The following is a 23,738-nucleotide window of genomic DNA, read 5'->3' on the forward strand; positions in this document are numbered from 1 at the left end:
CACATGGGGTTCACCATCTTAGGGGGGAGAACCAATACTGAATCCCCATTTTACAGATGAGGAAACTGAAGGCCCAGAGAAGTTAAGTGACTTGCGGGCGAGTGGCGGAGTCGAGATGGATGGACGGGGGAAGTCAGAGACACCGTCCCTGCCCTCAAGGAGTTTACCTTCCAGCGCGGCAGACAAATGCATACAAATGATAAAAAGCCCAAGTTAACAAACACGCGCAATGGTAGGGAGGAGGTAGTGAGGCCTAGTGAAAAGAACACAGAACCCCGAATCAGAAGACACAGGTTCCAGTCCCGGCTCCGCATCTGGCTACTGCGTGACTTCGGACAAGTCACTTCGCCTTTCTGCGCCTCGGTTTCCTCATCTGTAAACTGGGGATAAGATCCTTGCTTTCCCTGCCGCTTGGACAATGAATCCCCAATGGGACGGAGACTGCGTCCAATCTTTTTCTCTTGTATCTACCCCAGCTCTTAGCCCAATGCTCGGCGCACAGTAAGTTCTTAACAAAGACCACGATTATCATGTCACAATAGGACGTGAGGGAATAATTAGGGAAGATGTAAATTTTTAGGTAGGCTTTTTTGCCCTCCATTCCATCCCCGTACCCTCCCCGTCCCCCCATTCCTTCTGCCAACAGCCGGGGGAGGAAACAGGTGAGAGAAGCCCAGGAGCCCCTGCACGCCACCCCCCATCACCCCCAGCCCACCCTACACCTGCTCTTCCTTCTTGTCCCTCTCTCATCATCATCATCATCATCATCAATCGTATTTATTGAGCGCTTACTATGTGCAGAGCACTGTACTAAGCGCTTGGGAAGTATAAATTGGCAACAAATCGGCCTCTCCAGAGGCCGGCCAGCTGGCTGGCTATTATTAACCACTCAGCTTTCTGGTTTGGGCCGGATGGGTGGGTGGGGTGGGAAACGGACAGTTCCGCAGGTGCGGCTTAGATGGAAATTCCCTTTGAATTGTGCGTACTAGACGTCCCAGCTCTGTCCTGGACTGCGGTCCTGACAGAGCCTAAGCCGGGACAGGGTGAGGAAGGGGAGAGGCACAAGGGCCACCCAGGTTGGGACTCGGGGCCCAGGACGCTGGGGTCCCGGAGGGCTGATTTAGTCTGCCTTGGATTAATGGATGAGCCTCATGCTCCTTTTTTTTTTCCAAATGATGTTCATTCAGCTCTTACTATGTGTCAAGCACTGTATTAAGCTCCGGAATCCCCATTTGACAGCCGAGGAAATTGAGGCCTAGAGAAGTTATGTGACTTGTAGGCGAGTGGTGGAGTCTGGAGTACCCAGATCCTCTAGATCCCAGGCCCCGGCTCTTTCCGCTAGGATGCCCTGCTTCTTGCGGCTCATGGCTCATCGCGCCTTCCTGCCTCAGCCTCCCCACGCTAGGGCCAAACTCCAGGCGCTGGCCGGCCCCGCAAGTCAGCCCACCGCTGACCAAAGGGGCCGGCCTCCCGCTCTGCTCCTCTGACCCAATCCGGACTCTTCCATGTGGGGGCTTAGTGAACATTGGTCCTGACTGAATTTTACGTACTAGACGTCCCAGGTCTGTCCTGGACAGTGGTCCTGACTGGTGACACTGGGCAGAGACTGGACGTTGTCCCGGCCCGGGCGGTAGGGGTGGGGGGCTTCCGGGGAGCTGGGAGGTGAGGCCAGCCTAAATCGGGGGCCGTACAGAGACAGTGAGAACGTGACTCGGAGAGAGGTATCTTTTATTGTTGGGGGATTTGTGGGGGTCCGAGGCGGGAGGCCGGAGCGAGGGGGAGGCAGCTCCCCGGTGAGCGGAGGTGGATGGAGAAGGGAAGAATCTGGGGAGACAGGAGGGGGCCGAGGGCGCTAAGCGCACTCGGTCGGGGACACGGATTTCTCGAAGACTTTCCCGTCGTGGGTGACCTGGCAGGTGTAGCTGCCCCGCTCCCTCCACTGGGCCGGGCTCAGGGCCAGGAAACTGCTGGCCACGTAGCTGCCGTCCCTCCGCCGGGCGGGGGCCGAGGTCTCCACCCCCTCGGACACAGCCACGCCGTCCGCCTTCCAGGCCACCGACAGGAAGCCCGGGTAAAAGCCGCCCATCAGGCACACCAGGGTGGCCCTGTCAGTGTACAGCTCCGCGGCGGACGGGGCAAAGACGGTCACGGTGGGAGACGTCTTGGGCTGCCCTGCGGGAGAGCGGGACAGTGGGGGAGGAGGGTTTGAACGGACGGGCTGCGACCAGAGTTGGAGGGGGTACAGGTAACACCTTGAACCCCGCAGATGGCCCGCTTGAGGTAACCGTTCTGACCTTTCACCTCTGAGCATCAGAAATTCTCCCGCTTGATCCGTCTCCCTCTGAGGGGGTGGGTGGAATTTTCCCAACCTCTCAGTCCCAGGTGTATCGGCCACATTCTGCCACGTTCCTAAAGTGCGTGCATCTAAACTGGCACACCTCCCTGCCTCCTGACTTTCCAAACTGGGCCACTCAGTCCTCACTGGCAAACCTGGCTCTTCCTGCTCCTGTCACCCAAGCTGCTGCCAGCATCCTTTGCTCCAAGCCTGTCTGGAGGCCGATCCACCAGGCAGTGACCCCGAGGGCAGGATGGGGTGATACTGAGGAAATAGAAGAGCTGTCCGGCCACCCCATTCCTCCTGCGCGGCCCAATGCTCTGAGCTTTGTTGGGGGGCTTTCTCTGACCCCTCCACCTGAGCTGGACTTGGGCAGGTTGGCTTCCCACATACCCCAGATCTTGCTCCCAACTCACGGCCCCTTTCATCTTCTGCCCCACTGCTGGGCTTTGGTTCTGCAGGACATCGGTCTCTTCCCGACTTTCCAAAGAATCCACTCCCCACGGTGGGGAGAGTCGGCAGGGTCTCCTCACCCCTTCGTCCTCGTCCACAGCTGGACAGACCCCACCGAGGCCTAGCCGGGGCTCTAACCTGAGCCCCTCGCCTCTGTCGCGGCCCCATCGTCGAACAAGGGGCTGGTCTGATAGTACCCTCAAAAGAACACTTCTCTGCCCTCCCAACAGTCTCCCCAGCTCCCAGCGCCCAGCATCGGAGTGATCCAACGAATGTGATGCCCAGGGGGCCTTCCCAGGGGATGGCAAAGGGCGGAAGAGAAAGAGGTGAAACCCCTAGTGAATGGAGGGACTAAGGGGCTACTTACTGAGGACGGTGAGCTGGGTGCCACCGCCAAAGACATAACACGGTGATCCTTTGTCAGGCAGGAATATCCTCGGCCCACAACTGCTTCCTCTCCTGGCAGGGTCCTGCTGGCCCATCAACCTGGACGGTCAAGGGGCATGGTTGGGGTCACCGATCCACCTGTGTGCCACATTCGCTTCTCTGGAGATGCGTTGGGGCAGTCCAGTGGTCGGGGGCTGGATGGGAGCGGGGAAGTCGGGCGTGTCAGAGGGGCGTAGGAGAAGCAGCACTGCACTCCAAGGCCCGGGCTGTAGCCACTGTCTGCTGTGTGGCCTTGGCCAAATCACTTCTCTTCTCTGGGCCTCAGTGACCTCATCTGGAAAATGGGGATTGGGACGGTGAGCTCCACGAGGGACAGGGACTGTATCCAAGATGATTTGCTGTGTCCGCCCCAGCGCTTAGTACAGTGCCTGACACATAGTAAGCGCTTAACAAATACCACAATAAATACAATTGACTGATTGATTGATTGATTGGGCCTCACTTACCTCATCTGGAAAATGGGGATTAGAACTGTGAGCCCCCCGTGGGACAACCTGATCACTTTTTGTAATCTCCCCAGCGCTTAGAACAGTGCTTTGCACATAGTAAGCGCTTAAAAATGCCATCATTATTATTATTATTATTGTCAGAAGGGCCAGATCCACCCTGTCCCGTGGACCCCGTAAACAAGTCTTTTTCCTGATATAAAAGAGAAGCAGCATGGCCTAGGAGATAGAGCCTGCTAGGCTCTAGACAGACTCTAGATAGACTCTAGATAGAGTCTGGGTGTCAGAAGTACTTGGGTCCTAATCCCGGCTCCGCCGCTTGTCTACTGTGTGGCCTTGGGCTAGTCACTTCACTTCTCTGAGCCCCAGGTATCTCATCTGTAAAATGGGGATGAGGACCGTGAATCCCACGTGGGACGTGGACTGTATTCAACCCGTTAGCTTGGCTCTGCCCCGGTGCTTAGTACAGTGCATTGTCTTGTCTTACACTGTCCAGTCATCTCCGACCCAGAGTGTCTGCACGGACACATCTTTCCCAGAACCCCCCCGCCTCCAACTGCAATCGTTCCAATAGTGGATCCGTGAAGATTTCTTATTAAAAATATGGAATCGGTTTACCATCGCCTCCTTCCGTGCAGTAAACTCGAGTCTCCGCCCTCGACTCTCTCCCCTGCCGCTGCTGCCCGGCACGGATGAGTTTTGATTTGTAAGAGATCGCCTTCCGCTCACTAGCCACTGCCCGAGCTCGGAATGGAATGGGTAGGCCTCTGCTCGACTCTCCCCCTCGTCCCCCTCTCCATCCCCCCCGTCTTACCTCCTTCTCTTCCCCACAGCACCTGTATATATGTATATAGGTTTATACATATTTATTACTCTATTTATTTTACTTGTACATACCTATTCTATTTATTTTATTTTGTTAATATGTTTGGTTTCGTTCTCTGTCTCCCCCTTCTAGACTGTGAGCCCACTGTTGGGTAGGGACTGTCTCTCTATGTTGCCAACTTGGACTTCCCAAGCGCTTAGTACAGTGCTCTGCACACAGTAAGCGCTCAATAAATACGACTGATTGATTGATTGAGACTGGTAGAGTACTAGAAGCTCTCCAGGTGCGACTCTGAGAGGGTGCCCGCTACATAGTGAGGGCTTAACAAATATCCTAAAAAAATGAATGTGAGAAAAAGATCGTAAACCAGGCCATCCAGTGTCAGAGACACTTTCCATCCAGCTCAGAACTCTGCCTCCGGGATGCTTGGGGGACTCGCTAGCTGTGACCCTCCTGGACATCTGTCCTTGCGGACAGGCTGGCTGGATCCCTGACTCCCCCACAGTGACCCACCACGGACCACCCCTCTTCGACCCAGCTCTCCCCCAGTGCCCAGTACAGTGACCCCGTCTATGGATCTAGCCAAACTCCTCGGGAACCTCCTGATATTTCCTCAGAAGGAAATGACGGCCAATCCCCCAGAGTCCCACAGCCTTGCCAGATCCCGGTCGCCCTCACCTGAGCCAAAGCTTCCAGAGCACGGACGGCACGGATTCCGCCGGGTTTCCCAGCCGGGGCTCCAAAACCTCGACCCCTCGGGTCTCCCTGTCTCCAGGATTCCTGTCCAGTTGTGTGGCTGGGGTGACCACTCCGGGCGGTGTGGACAGGAGGCAGTGCCCGGCCCTGGTCAACCCCAGAAGAAGGAGCAGCACGCTAAGCAGGGGCCCCAGAGTTGGCCCCATGGGGCCCCGTGTCTGGGGCACTAGTGAGGGTTGTGGCCCTCTCTGTGTCCCGGTAGATGCTGCCCAGGGAGGGCCCATCCCAGGGCGGAAGTCCGGGCCCTGGCGGGAATGCTCCCACTGGATCGGAGTGTCCCCTCTCAAGACTCAGAGCGATGGGGCCCTAACGGAGCTTACCCCCGGAGCCGGTAAGGCCGGGTGTGCCGCTGGGCCGCGACCTGTCCCTGGCCGCCTTCCCGAGGCCTCCTCGGGCTGCCCCCGGCTCCCCAGGATCCTCTGCGAAGGGTCCAGCTGATCCCCATCCTTCCCCAGGGGCCGCCCGGCCCGGTCCCGGCCATCAGGGACTGTGGTGGGATGCTCCACCCCGAGGGCTTCTCTGGCCAACGTCTCCTCTGCGGTCTGCTTCCTGGGGTCAGCCGACTGCTCTGCCCACTTCCACCCCAACCCCTCGGGACCACCCACACCTGCACCCCCAGAGGGGCCCAGTCGGTGCCCGGCAGGGCACAGGCCGCGGTCTCTCCAACCGTCACTCGCCCCGGGCGGTTGGAGGAGGGAGACCTGGAAGCAGGTGGGCGGACGAAGGAGGGGAGGGGAGGAGACACCTCAATAAACCTCACTAATAACTCCTTTCTCCCTCCAACAGCCTTCCCAAGAACAATCTCTCAGACCACATCCTACCCTTCGTTCTGCTTTCTATGCTTTGACGCACCACCGCTTCCCAACAGCTAATCAGTCAACCGATGACATTTATGGAGCACTTAGCCTGCGCAGGGCACCATACTGAGCGCTTGGCAACCCAACAGAGTTGGTGATTTCATTAAATGCGCATTGGAGTAAAGACAAGTGTCATCCTCTGAGAAGGAGGAAGGGGTTCTCCCGGGCCCCACTTCCTCGCACCCCTCAGCGCAGAGCAGAGGGCTGGCTCAGGGTGGGAGGGAGGGAGGGAAGAGGGGAGGGGGTTGTCCTTGTGTCCCAATCCCACAATTTACCTCTCGGGTAGCTCTCGGCTCCATCCCGTCTCGTTCCCTTTCATCCAGAGGGGGACACAGACACCCACAGGGCCACTGCAGGGTTTGCTTCTCAGCCAATCTCAATCCCTTTCTCCATCCTGGATCCCATCCATCCTCTCTTCATTCATTCCTTCAATCGTATTTATTGAGTGCTTTCTGTGTGCAGAGCACTGTGCTAAGCGCTTGGAAAGTACAATACAGCAATTACGAGAGACAGTCCCTGCCCACAACGGGCTCACAGTCTGGTGGGGAGGAAACAGACTTTAATACAAGTAAACAGGTATCCAGCGCTTAGAACAGTGCATTGCACATAGTAAGCGCTTAATAAATGCCATCATTATTAATATAAATGAATAGAATTATTATTAGATTATTATTTATTAGAATATATTATTATGTATTATATTGTTCTATAATATTATTTATTAGAATATATATATATATACATAAGTGCTGAGGGGCAGGGAGGAGGGGATGAGCAAAGGTGGCAAGTCAGGGTGACGTGAAAGGGATGGGGAGCTGAGGAAAAGTGGGACTTCTGTCTCCAAGGACACCCACAGCATCAGAGCTTAGTGGAAAGAGCTCAAGCCGGAGAGTAAGAGAACTGGGTTCTAATCCTGGCTCTACCCCACCCTGCTGTGGGACCTTGAGGAAATCACCTAAATTCTCTGGTCCTTGCTCAGTTTCCTCATCTGTAAATCAGAGGAATTAAACACCTGTTCTCCCTCTCCTTCAGACTTCAACCCCCATGTGGGACAGAGATTGTGTCCCACCTAATCTACCCCAGTGCTTAGAACATTGCTTGACGCATGGTGAGTGTTTAACAAATACTATAATAATAGTAATTATTATTCTCCGAGTCTGTTTCCTCATCTGTAAAATGGGGATTCGATAACTGTTCTCCCTCCACCTTAGAGTGTGATCCCCAAGTGGGACAGGGACACACTAGGTTCAGTTCTGTTCCTCACTGTATGTCAGCCCCTCACTTTGCTTTTCCCGGGCTTTTTCCTTGGGGACACTGAGGCAGGGAAGGAGACCCTGAATATCCGCATCAGACCCCGGAGTAGGTCAGCGGCCCCTCCTGGAGGCTACCCCACTAGGGCTGGCCTTCCCCGCGGGCCTTTTCTCCGAGGCCCCGTTTATTTTGAAGATGTATTTGATAAGTGCCAGGCACTGAACTAAGCGCTGGGGTAGATATAAGCTAACCAGATTGGACACAGTCCCTGTCCCACGTGGGTCTCGCCGTCTTAATCCCCATTTTACAGATAAGGCAACTGAGGCACGGAGGAGAGAAGAGACTTTTAGACTGTGAGCCCACTGTTGGGTAGGGACTGTCTCTATATGTTGCCAACTTGTACCTCCCAAGCGCTTAGTACAGGGCTCTGCACACAGTAAGCGCTCAATAAATACGATTGATTGATTGATTGATTGATTGATTGACTTGCCCAAGGTCACACAGCGGACAAATGGTGGAGCTGGGATTAGAACCAGGCCCTCTGGCTCTCAGGCCCGAGCTCTATCCACTAGGCAACGCTGCTTCCCTGCAAATCATTCCATTATTCATTCATTCAGTTGTATTTATTGAGCGCTTACTGCGTGCAGAGCACTGTACTAAGCGCTTGGGAAGTACAATTTGTGGCATCAGTAACGATCGACAGACATTACAGTCTCTTGGAGCCTGAAGGTCCCTCTTCTGCTTGGGGTGAGACTACAGCCAACCCGCTTCGTGGCTCCGCAGAGCTGTTCACCTTTTAAGTGTCACCATCCCCAAGTTTTAGGGGGGACCCCAACCCCTAGAACAGTGCTTGACATGTAGCAAGTGCTTAACAAAAACTATTATTATGATTAACACTGAGATAAATTGCAGGTAATTAGCTCCCTTGAGGTGGAATTAGAATTCGGGTCCCCTGATTCCCAGGCCCGGGCTCTTTCCACTAGGCTTTGTCGCTTGTATTACCAATTTCGGTGGGGTGGGCGGAGGGGTGGACAGCCAGCGGACCGCACGGGTGAGGGGCTGAATACGATGGGTCTGCGCAGGAACATAAAGAGAGCTTTGTGTTTTTGTCTGTGTTTCTGCTTTTATTGGAAGAACTGTACAACTATTCAGGCTTCTATCCGAGGCAGAACTGTGGAGAAAAGCAGAAGGAAGCTTATTCTTTAACCCTCCCCTGGGAACTTTGTTTTCCAAAAGTACTACCCATTGATGTCCGTCTCCCCCCTCTAGGGTTGTAAATTTGATTTGGGCAGGGAATGTGAATGCTAATTGCAATGATTGCGGTGTTTGTTAAGCACTCACTATGTGCCAGGCACTGTACTAAGCGTTGGGGTGGATACAAGCCAATCGGGTTGGATGCGGTCCCTGCCCCGCACGGGGCTCACAGCCTAAGTGATCAAATCTGAGTGGGAGTTGCTCAAATCCAAGAAAGTTTGTGGGTATATGGAAGTTTGTTTTGGGTTTAACTGAAGCTGACGTATTTATTTTGGGCGAGTCACTTAACTCTTCTGTGCCTCAGTTCCCTCATCTGTAAAATGGGGATTAAGACTGTGAGCCCCCCGTGGGACAACCTGATCACCTTGTAACCTCCTCAACGGTTAGAACAGTGCTTTGCACATAGTAAGCGCTTAATAAATACCATCATTATTATTATTATAGTAAGTGCTGAATAAATGCCACCATTATTATTATTAAAATAAGTGTAAGTGTTGAGTTATAGGCGCTATCATCCCCCTTTCCTCTCCTTTTGTGTTACACCAAAGTTCAACGATTTTTCGGTCCTTTGAGATTTTTTGGCGTTTTTTGGCTGGGAGTCAGGACATAGGATCAAATTCCAGCTCTCCCATTTGTCTGCTGTATCGCCTTGAGCTAGTCACTTTACCTTCCTGGGCCTCAGTTCACTCATCAGTAAAACGGGGATTAAGACCGCGAGTCCCATGTAGGGCCGGGCCTGTGTCCTACCGGATTATTTTATATCTACCTCAGGGCTTAGTTCAGTGTCTGGCACATAGTAAGCACTTAACAAATGCCATAAAAAAAAAAAACAGGGAACAGTGAATCATCCCCTGTTCCTCCAAGTTTAACCTCGGTAGACTGGCTTTCTCAAATGCACGAGAGTTATACTTGCGATCCTGCGGTGTGAAACCCGAGTCCAAGAATTTTTCCCAACTTGGAATCTCACGGTCTGTATCCACGGCGGTGTTCGTGCCCAGGATTCGCTGACATACGTTTGCCAGCCGTGACAGGACGCAGATGGAGAATGAGTTTTGGGGTTTCCTTTGCGGACGCCTGTGGGACGGGGGACTATGGCACCAAATATCAGCCTGGACCTCTCGACTTCCAAGCTGGAGAGTGGTAAAGGAGGAGGAGGAGATGCCAAATGGTCTCAGTGGAAAACAGAAGGAAGAATTACACACAGTTTCTCCATAACTCACTCACGCAAAACTTCTCCGGGACACACATTCCTGTCTCTGGTAGTTACACTCACATACACACACTCACAACTTCTCCATGACATCCCCTCACAGTCTCTGGTGTGCACAAACCCACACCCACATACACTCACAACTTCTCCATGACAACTTCTCCTCTCAGCCTCTGGTATACACACACATACCACCCACGCACTCTCACAACTTCTCCATGACATGCACTCACCCTCTCGGGTACACACACAAAGGCACTAACAACCTCTCCATGACATACAGTGCCAAGGCTGTGGGTTGAAAGGCCACTCGTTCGTTCATTCCATCTTATTTATTGAGCGCTTACTGTGTGCAGAGCCCTGTACTAAGCGCTTGGGAAGGACGAATCGGCAACGTGAAGAGACGGTCTCTACACAACAACGGATTCACAGTCTAGAAGGGGGAGACAGACAACAAAACCAAACCAAACACCCATCGGAGGGAACGGGCAGATGGGATGGGGGGGCCAAACTAGAGGCAACAGAGCGTCTGTTTCCTCGACCCCCTTCCCACTCTCTTTTTCTTCCTACCCCCCTACCCCCGTCTATATTTTGAGGTCGTTGTTGGGTAGGGACCATCTATGTTGCCGACTTGTACTTCCCAAGCGCTCAGTACAGTGCTCTGCACACAGTAAGCGCTCAATAAATACGATTGAATGAATTTCCTTTTCTGGTTTCTGCTTTCAAGCGTCAGCGGGCCCGGCCTTGTCCTGCGAGAGCAGCAGGTGGCAGCCGGAAGGCCCAATTTGCCTAAAACGCCTTCCCATCCCTAGGGATTACGGGGAGGAAACCGACAGGACCCCAGTGGGCCACTGAGGGGAGGCCAACCGGTAGCCCACCGGGTGGCTGAAGGAGATGCACGGAGAAAGAATTCCCCCAGCAAATAGTACAGGGGTTACTGCGGTGCTTGGCACATTCATTCAGTCATTCATTCATTCAGTCATTCATTCCATCGTATTTACTGAGCGCTTACTGTGTGCACAGCACTGGACTAAGCGCTTGGGAAGCACAAGTTGGCACATAAAATAAGACCCTATGCTCCCCCTCTAGACTGTAAGCTCATTGCGGACAAGCTCGGTGTGGACAAGGGGAGATGCGGCGTGGCTCAGTGGAAAGAGCCCGGGCTTGGGAGTCAGAGGTCACGGGTTCTAATGCCGCCTCCGCCGCTTGTCAGCTGTGTGTCTTGGGGCAAGTCACTTCACTTCTCTGGGCCTCAGTTCCCTCATCTGGAAAATGGGGATGAAGACTGTGAGCCCCACATGGGACAACCTGATCACCTCGTATTCCCCCCAGCGCTTAGAACAGTGCTTTGCACATAGTAAGCGCTTAACAAATGCCATCATTATTATTATTAACAGGGCTCTTGAGGACCCCCCCCCCCCCACCCCCGGCTATTTCAAAGCCTCCTCTGCCCTTCCCCTGAGGTGAAGCACACATTTGCAGCCCTTAAGGGGGCAGCCGTTATTTATTCATTTACTTTAATGGTGCTTGCTAGGCGCCTACAATAGGCCAGGCAGCGGGCGTCAGAGGACCTGGGTTCGAATTCTGACTCCTGCCTGTCGTGTGATCTTGGGCAGGTCACTTCAAGTCTTTGGGCCTCGGTTTCCTCATCGGTAAATAGGGAATCAATACCGGTTCTCCCTCCCCCTTAGCCTGTGAGCCCCACAGGGGACAAGGGCTGGGCGCAACCAGATAGCTACCCCAGTACTACCAAGAAAACTCCCAGGGTCCACTGCCAGAACGATTGCCGATCAATCAATCAATCAATCGTATTTATTGAGCGCTTACTGTGTGCAGAGCACTGTACTAAACGCTTGGGAAGTACAAGTTGGCAACATATAGAGACAGTCCCTACCCAACAGTGGGCTCACAGTCTAAAAACAGTGGATGGAAGTGGGGTGTTCTGGGAGAGACGTGGGAGATGGGAGATGGGTCGGAAATGACTCGACAGCGAAAGGCAAGATTACAGTGCTTGGAGCAGGGTGGGCACATGACAGATGCCAGTTTTTTGTTTCCTTTTGTAAATCATATCCGTGAAGCCCTTTCTATATTCCAGGCCACTGTGCTAAGCGCCGGGGCAGATCCGAGCTAATCAGGTCAGACACAGTCCCTGTCCCACACGGGGCTCACGTTCTTAATCCCCATTTTACAGATGAGGCTACTGAGGCACAGAGGAGTGAAGGGACTTCCCCAAGGTAATGCAGCAGACAAGTGGTGGAGCCGGGATTAGAACCCAGGTCCTTCTGACTCTCAGGCCTGGGTTCTATCCGCTAGGCCATGCGGTTTTCAGAGAACCTCCTCCTGGTGCCTCCTCTTCAATCATTCAGTCAATCAAACAGGGGTATTTATTGAGTGCTTACTGGACACAGAACACTTTATTAAGCACCTAAGGAGAGAACAATATAATGGAGCCTCCCCCTTCTAGACTGTGAGTCTGATGTGTGCAGGGATTGTTTCTATTTGCTGCTGAATTGTACTTCCCAAGCGCTTAGTACAGTGCTCTACACATATTTATTATTTAGTACATATTTATTACTCTACATTTTATCAATGATGTGTATGTAGCTATGCTTCTATTTATTCCGATGGTATTGACACCTGTCTAGTTGTTTTGTTTTGTCATCTGTCTTCCCCTTCTAGACTGTGAGCCTGTTGTTGGATAGGGATTGTCTCTATCTGCTGCTGAATTGTACTTCCCAAGTGCTTAGTACAGTGTTTTGCACATATTTATTATTTAGTACATATTTATTACTCTACTTATTTTATCAATGATGTGTATGTAGTTATGCTTCTATTTATTCCGATGGTATTGACACCTGTCGAGTTGTTTTGTTTTGTCATCTGTCTTCCCCTTCTAGACTGTGAGCCCGTTGTTGGATAGGGATTGTCTCTATATGTTACCGAATTGTACTTTCCAAGTGCTAAGTACAGTGCTCTGCACACAGTAAGCGCTCAATAAATACGATTGAATGAATGAATGAATGAAAATAGGGATTGCCTCTATCTGTTACCGAACTGTACTTCCCAAGCGCTTGGTACAGTGCTCTGCACACAGTAAGCGCTCAATAAATACGATTGAATGAATGAATGAAAATAGGAATTGTCTCTATCTGTTACCGAACTGTACTTCCCAAGCGCTTGGTACAGTGCTCTGCACACAGTAAGTGCTCAATAAATATGATTGAATGAATGAATATAGGGATTGTCTCTGTTACCGAATTGTTCTTTCCAAGCGCTTAGTACAGTGCTCTGCACACAGTAAGCGCTCAATAAATATGATTGAATGAATGAATTAGGTGCCAAGAGACTTCAGTTCCCACCATGCAGAAAAGAAATAGAAATCTTCCCCCAAAATGGGTCCGGCCCTGGAGTCCGTGGGAGCCCCAAGGCGGGTGGCCGGAGTCTGGGGGAAGCGGTCAGTCAGTCAGTGGTATTTATTGAGCGCTTACCGGGTACGGAGCTTGGCAGCGTACAATAGGACAACATAACAGACGCACTCCCTGCCCACGACGAGCTTCCAGTCTAGAGGGGGAGGAAAGGCCACGCTCTGGCCGGTCACCGCTTCCCCTCCGGTCCGTCAGACGCCGCCCCGTCGTGTGCCATCCCGCAGTAGTAGTCGGCCTCGTCCTCCGGCTGGACGTCTCGGATGGTCAGGTAGCGGTGGTGGCCAGAGGCGGAGCCTCCGAAGCGGTCGGGGATGCCGTCCCCCCGCGAGCCGCGGCCCCCGTGGCCCGGGATGTGCAGCACAAACCGCGGGGCCTTCCCCTCCCGCTGCTGGAACCACTGGACGGGGTGGTCGCCGGACACGCCGCTCAGGGTGCAGACCAGCTGGACCGTGGCTCCCCTGGCCGCCGCCACCGAGGGCACCTGAATCAGCATGGGCTGACAGCCCAAACCTGGCAGGGGGACACCATCGTGATGATGAGAATGAGAACGATAACAACAATAATGATAGTATTTGTTAAGCGCCTACTACGTGCCAGGCTCTGTACTAAGCAGTCTCGATCCCCTTTTTACAGATGAGGGAATGGAGGCACAAGAGAAGCGAAGTGACTTGCCTAAGGTCGCATGGCGGACAAGTGGCGGAGCTGGGATTAGAATCCGCGACCTTCCGATGCCCAGGCCCGGGCTCTAGCCACTATGCCATGATGCTGATATTGGTATTCGTTAAGCGCTTATTATGTGCCAGGCACTGTACTAAGCGCTGGGGTAGATAACAAGGTAATCAGGTTGGACACAGTTCCTGCCCCGCACTGGGCTCACACTCTTAATCCCCATTTTACGGATGAGGGAACGGAGGCCCAGAGAAGTGAACTGAAGTTCATTCATTCATCCACTGAGTGCTTCTATTCATCCATTCATTCATCCATCATTTACTGAGCGCTTAATCAATCAATCAATCATATTTATTGAGCGCTACTGTGTGCAGAGCACTGTACTAAGCGCTTGGGAGAGTACAATACAACAACAGACACTTTCCCTGCCCAGGGTAGGGACCATCTCTCTATGTTGCCAACCTGTACTTCCCAAGCACTTAGTACAGTGCTCTGCACACAGGAAGCACTCAATAAATATGACTGAATGAGTGAATGAGCTCACAGTCTAGGGGGGAGACAAACATAAATTTACATAAATCATTTAATAAATAAATAAGTAAATTACAGCTATATTTGTATACACATACATATATAGCTGTAATTTATATACATATACATATATGCTGTGGGGATGGGAGGGAGGATGACTCACCCAAGGTCACATACCAGACAAGTGGCAGAGCGGGGGATTATAATAATAATATAATGATGGCATTTGTTAAGCGCTTACTATGTGCAAAGCACTGTTCTAAGCGCTGGGTGGGATACAGTGTGATCAAGTTGTCCCACGTGGGGCTCACAGTCTTAACCCCCATTTTTACAGATGAGGTAACTGAGGCTCAGAGAAGTGAAGTGACCTGCCCAAGGTCACACAGCAGACTCGTGGTGGAGCCGGGTTTCGAACCCCTGACCTCTGACTCCAAAGCCCGGGCTCTTTCCACTGAGCCACGCTGCCCCAGGTCCTCCTGATTCCCAGGCCCGGGTTCTAGCCACTGGGCCACGCCACTGTTACAGAGGCGTTAATCCAGGACCCTGCCCACGGGACGTACTCCATCAGTCAATCAATCAATCGTATTTATTGAGTGCTTACTGTGTGCAGAGCACTGTACTAAGCGCTTGGGAAGTCCAAGTTGGCAACCTATAGAGACAGTCCCTACCCAACAGTGGGCTCACAGTCTAAAAGGGGGAGACAGAGAACAAAACCAAACATACTAACAAAATAAAATAAATAGAATAGATATGTATAGGTAAAATAGAGTAATAAATATGTACAACCATATATACAGGTGCTGTGGGGAAGGGAAGGAGGTAAGATGGGGAAGTGGAGGGGGGACGAGGGGGAGAGGAAGCGGGATGTAGGGGGAGGCCGGGGGAGTAGGGGAGGGCATTGGGGTGAGGCTCGGAGGCCCGCTCTGACCTGGGAAGACCGTGAAGAGGAGGAGGACGAAGAGGAGAGGATTCTGGGCCATGGTGCGGACAGACACGAGAGCTCCGCTTTCCTTGTCTTCCGTTCTCAGGCTGGGCTCCCTCCTGTCCCCCTTAACCCCTGCCCACCCTCCCTGACGCCCCTTCATGCAAATCTGCTCCCTTCTCCCTATGGCCAATGCTCTGTTCCTCTCTCTCTTCCGTCTGTCCCCCCTGCCCCTGTGCGGACCCCCTCCTGCCCCAGGGACACCCGCTGCACACATAATTATAATAATACAGAGGAATAATAATAATAGGATTAATGGTATTCCTTAATGGTTAAGTGCTTACTATGTGTCAAGCACTCTTCCAAACGCTGGGAGGGGGGATACAAGGTCATCAGGTTGTCCCCCGTGGGGCTCACAGTCTTCAGCCCCAATTTCCAGACGAGGTCACTGAGGCCTGAAGAAGTGAAGTGACTTGCCCATAGTCACACAGCAGACATTCATTCATTCATTCAATCGAATTTATTGAGCGCTTACAAGTTGGCAACATATAGACACGGTCCCGACCCAACATCGGGCTCACAGTCCAGAACGGGGAGACAGACAACAAAACAAAACATGTGGACAGGCGTCAAGTCGTCAGAACAAAAAGAACGAAAGCAAAACGCACATCATTAACAAAATAAATAAAATAGTAAATATGTACAAGTAAAATAAATAGAGTAATAAATGTGTACAAACATATCTACAGGAGCTGTGGGGAGGGGAAGGAGGTAGGGCGGGGGGGTGGGGTGGAGGAGAGGAAAAAGGGGGCTCAATCTGGGAAGGCCTCCTGGAAGAGGTGAGCTCTCAAGGGAGGTGAGGGGATGGAGAGCCTTGAAGCCGAAAGTGAGGAGTTTTTGCTTGATGCGTAGGTTGACTGGCAGCCACTGGAGATTTTTGAGGAGGGGAGTTAACATGCCCGGAGAGTTTCTGTAGGAAGATAATCCGGGCAGCAGCGTGAAGTGTAGACTGAAGTGGGGAGAGACAGACAGGAGGACGGGAGATCAGAGAGGAGGCTGATGCAGAAATCCGGTCGGGATAGGAGGAGGGACTGCACCAGCGAGGCCTGAAGTATAGACAGGAGGATGGGAGATCAGAGAGGAGGAGGATGCAGAGATCCAGTCGGGATAGGAGGAGGGGGATTGCACCAGCGAGGTGCGAAATATAGACTGAAGTGGGGAGAGACAAGAGGATGGGAGATCAGAGAGGAGGAGGATGGAGAAATCCAATCGGGATAGGAGGAGGGACTGCACCAGCGAGGCCTGAAGTATAGACTGAAGTGGGGAGAGACGGACAGGAGGATGGGAGATCAGACAGGAGGATGATGGAGAAATCCAGTTGGGATGCACCAGCTAAGCGTGAAGTATAGACTGAAATGGGGAGAGAGACAGGAAGATGGGAGATAAGAGAGGAGGATGGAGCAGGAATCCAGTCGGGATAGGAGGAGGGGGATTGCACCAGCGAGGTGTGAAGTACAGACTGAAGTGGGGAGAGACAGACGGGAGGATGGGAGATCAGAGAGGAGGATGATGGAGAAATCCAGCCGGGATAGGAGGAGGGCTTGAACCCGGCCGATGCCGAAATCCAGTGGGGATGGGAGGAGGGATCGCACCAGCGAGGTAGCGGTTTGGATGGAGAGGAGAGGGCGGATCTTGGCGATGTCGTGGAGGTGACGCGGGCCTGTGTCCGCGTCCCCGCCCCCGCCTCCGTGTCCGGAGCCGGAGCGGCCGCCCGCGGACCCCCGGACCCCCCGGACCCCTGGACCCCCCGGACCACCGGCCCCCCTGGACCCCCGGCCCCCCGACCCCCCGACCCCCCGACCCGCTCCGATGCGTGGGGCGGAGTGAGCCATGCCGGGGAGCCCCGTCCCCAGCCCGCCATGGCGGCCCACCGGACCCCCCGACACCCCGCCGCCAGCGCCCTCCTCCTGGGCCTCGGCCTGGGCCTCTGCCTGCCGCCCGCCGCCGCCGCCTCCTCCTCCTCCTCCTCCTCCTCCGGGGAGGCCTCCGGGCCGCGCTGCCTGCCCTGCGGGCTGGGCTGCCGCTGCAGCCCCGGAGACGGGCCGTCCTGCCAAGCCAACTGCTCGGCCCGAGGCCTAGGAGGGCTCAGGGCCACCGCCGCCGCCGCCGGGGAGGCCTCCGGGCCCGCCCGGCTCGCCCTGCCCGCCCACGTCACCCACCTGTGAGTACCCGCCGCCCCCGGCCCGACCCCGGCCCGGCCCGACCCTCGGAGGGCGGCCCACGTTGCCACGGGACACGGGCCCGGGCCCCTGCACACGGACACGCGCCGGCCCTCCAGGACACAAAAGGCCACCGGCCGACACCTCCCCACCCTCTGCCCCTACTTCCCCGGGCCCTCCTTCCTCTGCCCCTCCGTCCTCTTCCCCTAAATTCTCCGCCCCTACTTCCCCTGCCCCTCCATCCTCTGCCCCTACTTTCCCGGGTCCTCCTTCCTCTGCCCCTCCATCCCTTTCCCCCTAAATTATCTGCCCCTACTTCCCCTGCCCCTCCATCCTCTGCCCCTACTTCCCCGGGCCTCCTTCCTCTGCCCCTCCGTCCTCTTCCCCTAAATTATCTCCCCCTCCATCCTCTGCCCCTACTTCCCCTGTCCCTTCTTCCCCGTCCCTAAATCCTCTGCCCCTCCATCCTCTGCCCCTCTACCCCCTGCTCCTCCGTCCTCTCCCCCTCCATCCACTGCCCCTACTTTCCCTGGCCCTCCATCCTCTGCCCCTCCGTCCCCTGCCCCTACTTCCCCTGCCCCTCCATCCTCTGCGCCTCCATCTCCTGCGCCTCTGTCACCTGCCCCTCCGTCCCCTGCTCCTACTTCCCCTGCCCCTCCATCCTCTGCCCCCTCCCCCTCCATCCACTGCCCCTACTTTCCCTGGCCCTCCTTCCTCTGCCCCAACTTTCCCCGCCCCTCCGCCCCCTGACCCCACTTTCTCTGTCCCTCTACCCTCTGCTCCTCCATCCTCTGCCCCTCCATCCCCTGCCCCTCCATCCCCTTGACCCCCCTTTCTCTGCCCCTCCACCCTCTGTCCCTCTACCTCTCCATCCTCTGCCCCCAGGGTCTCCTGGACCTCCATCCCCTGCCCCCACTTTCTCTGCCGCTCCATCCACGGGTGGCCCCCACTGTGCTAAAGGAGTCGTGTCAGAGTCCATCGCGGGGAAGTGAGCTCCCACTCTCCCAGTTGGCGTTAGAATTCGTCATTAAGTCGTAACTCAGAAAGTCCCCTTCCCTGTGGCGTGAGAAGGAAGGGCCCCGGATCAGACCGATCAGGCGTGGACGAGAAGGGTTGTGGGTCGGAATTCTGATCCTGGGTGGAATCAGTCCCCCTGGATGGATCATTCCCTGGTGTCCGGCCTCCCCTCCTCCCCCTGCTTCTCCCTCTTTTTTATTTTCCATGGTACTTGTTAAGTGCTTTCTATGTGTCAAGCACGGTTCTGAGCGCTGGGGTGGACGCCAAGTGAATCAGGCCAAAAATGGTCTCACAATCTTAAGAAGAGGGAGAACAGGTATCGAATCCCCATTTTGCACAAGTCAAGCCCCAGGTCACATGGCGGGCAAGTGGCAGAGCCAGGATCAGAACTCAGGGCCTCTGGCTCCCAGGCCCATGCTTTACCCACTAGACCACACTGCCTCTCCCTCCTGTTTCCCAGTTCAGGTAAGGCCTAGGTGGATTCTTTTTTCAGGGAGGCTAATAATAATAAAAAATGCTGATCCTATTTATTAAGTGCACACTCTGTGCCAACCACTGCGGTAGAGGCAAGACGGATAGGTTGGACACAGTCCCAAAGAGGCCTCCACCTAAGTGAGAAGGAGACTAGATATTTTGCCCCTTATTTACGAGGAGGAAACTGAGGCCCAGAGAAGTTAAGCAACTTGCCCGAGGTCGAGAGGGCGAAAGCATCCGCTACCACAGACCCACTTGGGCGGCCGAGGGGGAAATTAACCACCGAAGCCCGTCACCGTGGGACAGGTCGGGGAGAGGGGCAGAGGCGGGCCGTGTCTGTGGAAAAATCTTGGCCAGCCAGGGCTCTGCTGTAGGAGCTCGGCTGGCTCTAGCCCGGATCCCGACCTGAGTGACCCCGGGCCGTGTCAGCCCCGTCTTGATAATAATCATTGCTATTTTTGTGGTATTTAGTTAGCACTTTCTCCTCGCCGAACCGCCGGGCTAGACAGTCCAACAGAGAAGACAAATGTGAATTATTTCCGCCTCGCGGCCCCTTGAGGGAGAAGAAAGGCGCCTCTGGCATTAAACCGAAGTAGTGGGGATGGAGAGAGAGTGTGGCAGAGAGATTCAGAGAGAGGGAGAGATAGAGCCAGTGTGAGACGGAGAGAGAGGTAGCCCTCTTCGGGCTGGTACTCTGAGACCCGGGGTCCCCGCCCGCTCTCCGTACCCACCAGGAAAACTTTTGGGATCCCCGCCGCCCTGGATGGGCCTACAGAGTTTGAACCCAAGGCAGGGAGCTTTTCCGCTGTCGTCTCATTAAACGGGGTGGGGTGGGGGTCGCTTCCGACTTTGGGGACGCCCGGGCTCCGGGTTGGGCCGAGGCGATGCCCTAGGGAGGCGGGGCAACGGTCAGAGGCTGGCCTCTTGGATAAAGCCCCAGCGGCCGACAACGTGGATGGTCAGGAGGGTCTCCTCCGGCTCTGGTCCGGAGGGCGGAAACGCAAGCTAGGATTCCCGCCCTAGATCTGGGGCAGTTGGAGCCTTTCTTTGATTAATACCAGTAACCGTGGCATTTGTCCAGAAAGGAGCGGCTGTTTTCTGGTTTTGAACAGAAGCTTCGCGGGGAACCATCTCCTCCGAAAGGCCTTCCCTGACTAAGCCCCTTCCTCTTCTCCTACTCCCTTGTTGGTCGCCCTGACTTGCTCCCTTTATTCATCCCGGCCCCACAGCACTTCTGTCCGTCCATGTCTGTAATTGATTTATTTATATTAGTATCTGTCTCCCCTTCTAGAATAAGCTCATTATGGGCAAGGAATGTGTCTGTTTTATTGCCTCTCCCAAGTGCTTAGACAATGCTTTGCATACAGTTAAGCGCTCTATAAATACGACTGGATGAACGAACTTGGTTCGGAGGTGGCAGCGATGACCGTGCGGTCGTTTCCGTGGATGTGAGGGTCACGCTGAGAGTTTCTCGCACACCAAGTCCATGGAAACACCGCAGGACACCTTTGCCGACCTCTCGCCATTCGGGTGGCCGTGGCTCAGACACGGACGATTGAGAGGGCCTGGTGTGGCCCACCCGCAACGGGGCTGGCGCTTGAATTGTGTCTGCAGTAGCGGTGATGGTTTGCTCTGAGCCATCCACACTCTCTCACCCGGTCCCTCCCTACCGAGGGACACGCACCTGAGCCTGCTGGTAGGGAGAAGGGATGCGGTGTGTGGTCACGGGGCGGGATGTTTCTGAGACCACCCTCTGACAGCAATAGACTGCCGTCAGATCGCACACGTCCCCCACGGGGCTCAGTTGGAAGGAGAGGGGAGAACCGGTACCGTACAAATGAGGAAACTGAGGCCCAGAGCGGTTAAATGACTTGCCCAAGATCTTCCAGCAGGCCTGGGGCAGAGCTCGAACGCGGACCACCCGCCCTCGTACGCTCCCAAGGGCTTAGTACAGTGCTCTGCACACAGGAAGCGTTCATTAAATGTGATTGATTGTCCTCTCAAGAGCTTAGTGAAGTGCTGTGCCCACAGTAAGTTCCTTAAGGGCAGGGATTGTGTCCACTAACTGTACGGACACAGAGATTTGATTATATGTCAAGTATTGTACTAAGCGCCGGGGTAGATAGAGGATAACCTTATGTAGCATGAGTGTGAAGGGAATTTGGATGGGGGGCCCAGAACCAGGCCGGATGGATCCCGGGCCGGGGGCACGGAGGCAGGGCCCCCTTCCCATCCAGGCTCCGCCAGGGCCGCCTCCTCCAGGGGCCTTCCTAAGAAGGAGCCATTTCCGGCCGCTGATCCAGGGAGGGGCCGTATTTCCAGGCAGTCTGGGGCCCGCTGGGAGCGTGGAGAGATGGACGCCCAGTGAGAGGGCGAGAGAACTCTTTCTCCCCAACTCTGCCTCTCTGTGTCTCTCTCTCTCCCACCTTGCCCAGACTGGAGGCCAAATCTTCTCCACTGCTCACATTTCCGGGATGGGAAGGGGCAGGGGGCGACCGGTCGGGAAGGATCCCTTCCCGAAGCGATTCCGCAGGCCGGAAGGAGGACCTGGTCTTTCCAGGGCTAGCTGGGGGAGCCCCGTCTGTCAGGACCCCTCCCCCAGACATTATTGGGGACCTTCTCCCCCCAACACAACCCCGCCACCCCATCACCAGCCCGCTCATACCCGGGCCAGCCAAACCGACCAGGGGCACCCTCCCCCTCGGTGGGCCACCCATCCCGGCTCCCTCCTCATTCAGTCAGTTGTATTTATTGAGCACTTACTGTGTGCAGCACTGTACTAAACTCTTGGGAGAGTACGATACTACAACCAAATGACCCATTCCCCGCCCACAGCGACAGTCTAGAAGACGGGGAGACGGACGTTAATAGAAATAAATAAATGACAGATTATGGACATAGTGGTGTGGGGCTAGGAAGGGGGGGATGAATAAAGGGAGCAAGTCAGGGCGACCCAGAAGGGAGTGGGAGAAGACAGTACCGTAAAACAAACTGCTTCTTTCCCTCCCGCCCAGCCAAAAGAAAAAAATACCAAACCGTGGAGCGCAGACTCCGACCTGAGGGCTCCCTGCTGCCCTGTGTCCGTGGGTTTTTGTTGATGTTGCTGGGGTGATGGTTCATTCATTCAGTTATTCAATCGTATTTATAAAGCACTTATTGGGTGCAGAGCACTGTACTAAGTTCCCTGCCCACAGTGAGCTTTCAGACTAGTGAGGGAGCTAGACATTGAATCAATAAATGCCAGATGTGTCCATACGTGCTGGGGGGCTGGGAGGAGGGAAGAGCAAAGGGAGCAAGTCAGGAGGATGCAGAAGGGAGTGGGAAAAGAGGAAAGGCTTGGAAAATGTTGCTTGTGTTCCCGGGGACCCGGGTTTGAGGGGAATGGGAGTCAGGAGTCCTCCAGCGTCCTAATAATCAAATAATTGTGGTATTTGTTAAGCACTTACTGTGTATCAGACACTATATTAAGCGCTGAGGTGGATACAAGCAAATTGGGTTGCATGGGGCTCACTTTTACAAATCAAATCCCCATTTTACAGATAAGGTAACTGAGGCACAGTGAAGTGACTTGCCCAAGGCACCCCCCCAGGGTGGGCATGGTCCCCAGACCTTGGACCGGGCAGCCCTGGCCCACCCCTGGTCTGTATCCACCCCTCTCTCTCCCGATGTGCTTCGTTAGCATTCATCACCGCAGGGAGTGTTTATTTAATAATAATAATAATAATAATAATAGCATTTATTAAGCACTTACGATGTGCAAAGCACTCTTTTAAGCGCTGGGATAAACCCGCGATCAACATCAGGTTGGACCCAGTCCCTGTCCCCCCATGGGGTGCACAGTCTTCATCCCCATTTGACAGATGAGGGACCTGAGGCCCAGAGAATTGAAGTGACTTGCCCAAGATTAGAACCCAGGTCCTCCTGATCATCAGGTCCCACATGGGTCTCAGAGAGGGAGAACGTAGACTGTGAGCCCCAAGTGGGACAGGGACTGTGTCCACCCTCGCGCTTAGAATGGTACTTGATACTTAGTAAGCACGAAACACATACCTTTTTTTTTTCTTAAAAAAGGCCCACAGGTATTGAATCCCCATTTCACAGCCAGAACTGAGGCCCAGAGAAGTTAAGTGACTTGCCCAAGGTCAAATAACAGATAAGCGGCAGAGCCGGATTTAGAACCCAGGTCCTCTGACACCAAGGCCTGGGCTCTTTCCACTAGGCCACGCTGCTTTCCACAGGCGGGAACCATCTATTTTTCCCACTCAGAGATCAGCCAATGCTATTTATTGAGCACCTCCTGGTTGTTAGGTACTCTAGTCATTCAATCGTATTTACTGAATGCTTACTGTGTGCAGACCACTGTACTAAACGCTTGGGAAAGTACAGTACAAGGATAAACAGTGCCCACAACGAGCTTACGCTTGGGAGGCTGCAGTGTGGCCTAGCGGATAGAGGCCGGGCCTGGGAGTCGGAAGGACCTGGGTTCTAATCCCGGCTCTTCCAGATGTGACCTTGGTCAAGTCATTTATCTGTGCCTCATTTACCTCATCTGTAAAATGGGGATTAAGACCATGAGCCCCATGTGGGACAGGAACTGTGTCCAACCTGATGACCTTGTATCTCCCCTAGCACTTAAAACAGTGTTT

The 23,738-nt window shown here is 54.2% G+C and overlaps 3 protein-coding genes across 4 annotated transcripts in view; 1 reads left to right on the top strand and 2 right to left on the bottom strand.

Annotated features, from left to right (window-relative positions):
* Nucleotides 1-23,738, bottom strand: part of SMPD4 (sphingomyelin phosphodiesterase 4) — an 86,848-nt gene that overhangs the window by 52,184 nt on the left and 10,926 nt on the right. The window lies entirely within an intron of this gene.
* On the bottom strand, nucleotides 1,724-15,440 carry LOC119942037 (immunoglobulin lambda-1 light chain-like). Its single transcript, XM_038762694.1, has 4 exons — nucleotides 15,389-15,440; nucleotides 13,455-13,770; nucleotides 3,156-3,187; nucleotides 1,724-2,172 (listed from the first exon to the last, which is right to left on the bottom strand). The coding sequence occupies exons 1-4, from the start codon at nucleotides 15,438-15,440 to the stop codon at nucleotides 1,853-1,855; spliced, it is 720 nt and encodes a 239-aa protein (XP_038618622.1). The 3' UTR covers nucleotides 1,724-1,852.
* Nucleotides 16,997-23,738, top strand: part of PKD1 (polycystin 1, transient receptor potential channel interacting) — a 70,036-nt gene continuing 63,294 nt past the window's right edge. The window contains 2 exon segments of the mRNA XM_038762695.1: nucleotides 16,997-17,009; nucleotides 17,141-17,603. Of these exon segments, the coding sequence (XP_038618623.1) occupies nucleotides 16,997-17,009; nucleotides 17,141-17,603 (476 nt within the window).

Source organism: Tachyglossus aculeatus, chromosome 21 (genome assembly GCF_015852505.1).
Source record: "Tachyglossus aculeatus isolate mTacAcu1 chromosome 21, mTacAcu1.pri, whole genome shotgun sequence".
Taxonomy (NCBI): domain Eukaryota; kingdom Metazoa; phylum Chordata; class Mammalia; order Monotremata; family Tachyglossidae; genus Tachyglossus; species Tachyglossus aculeatus.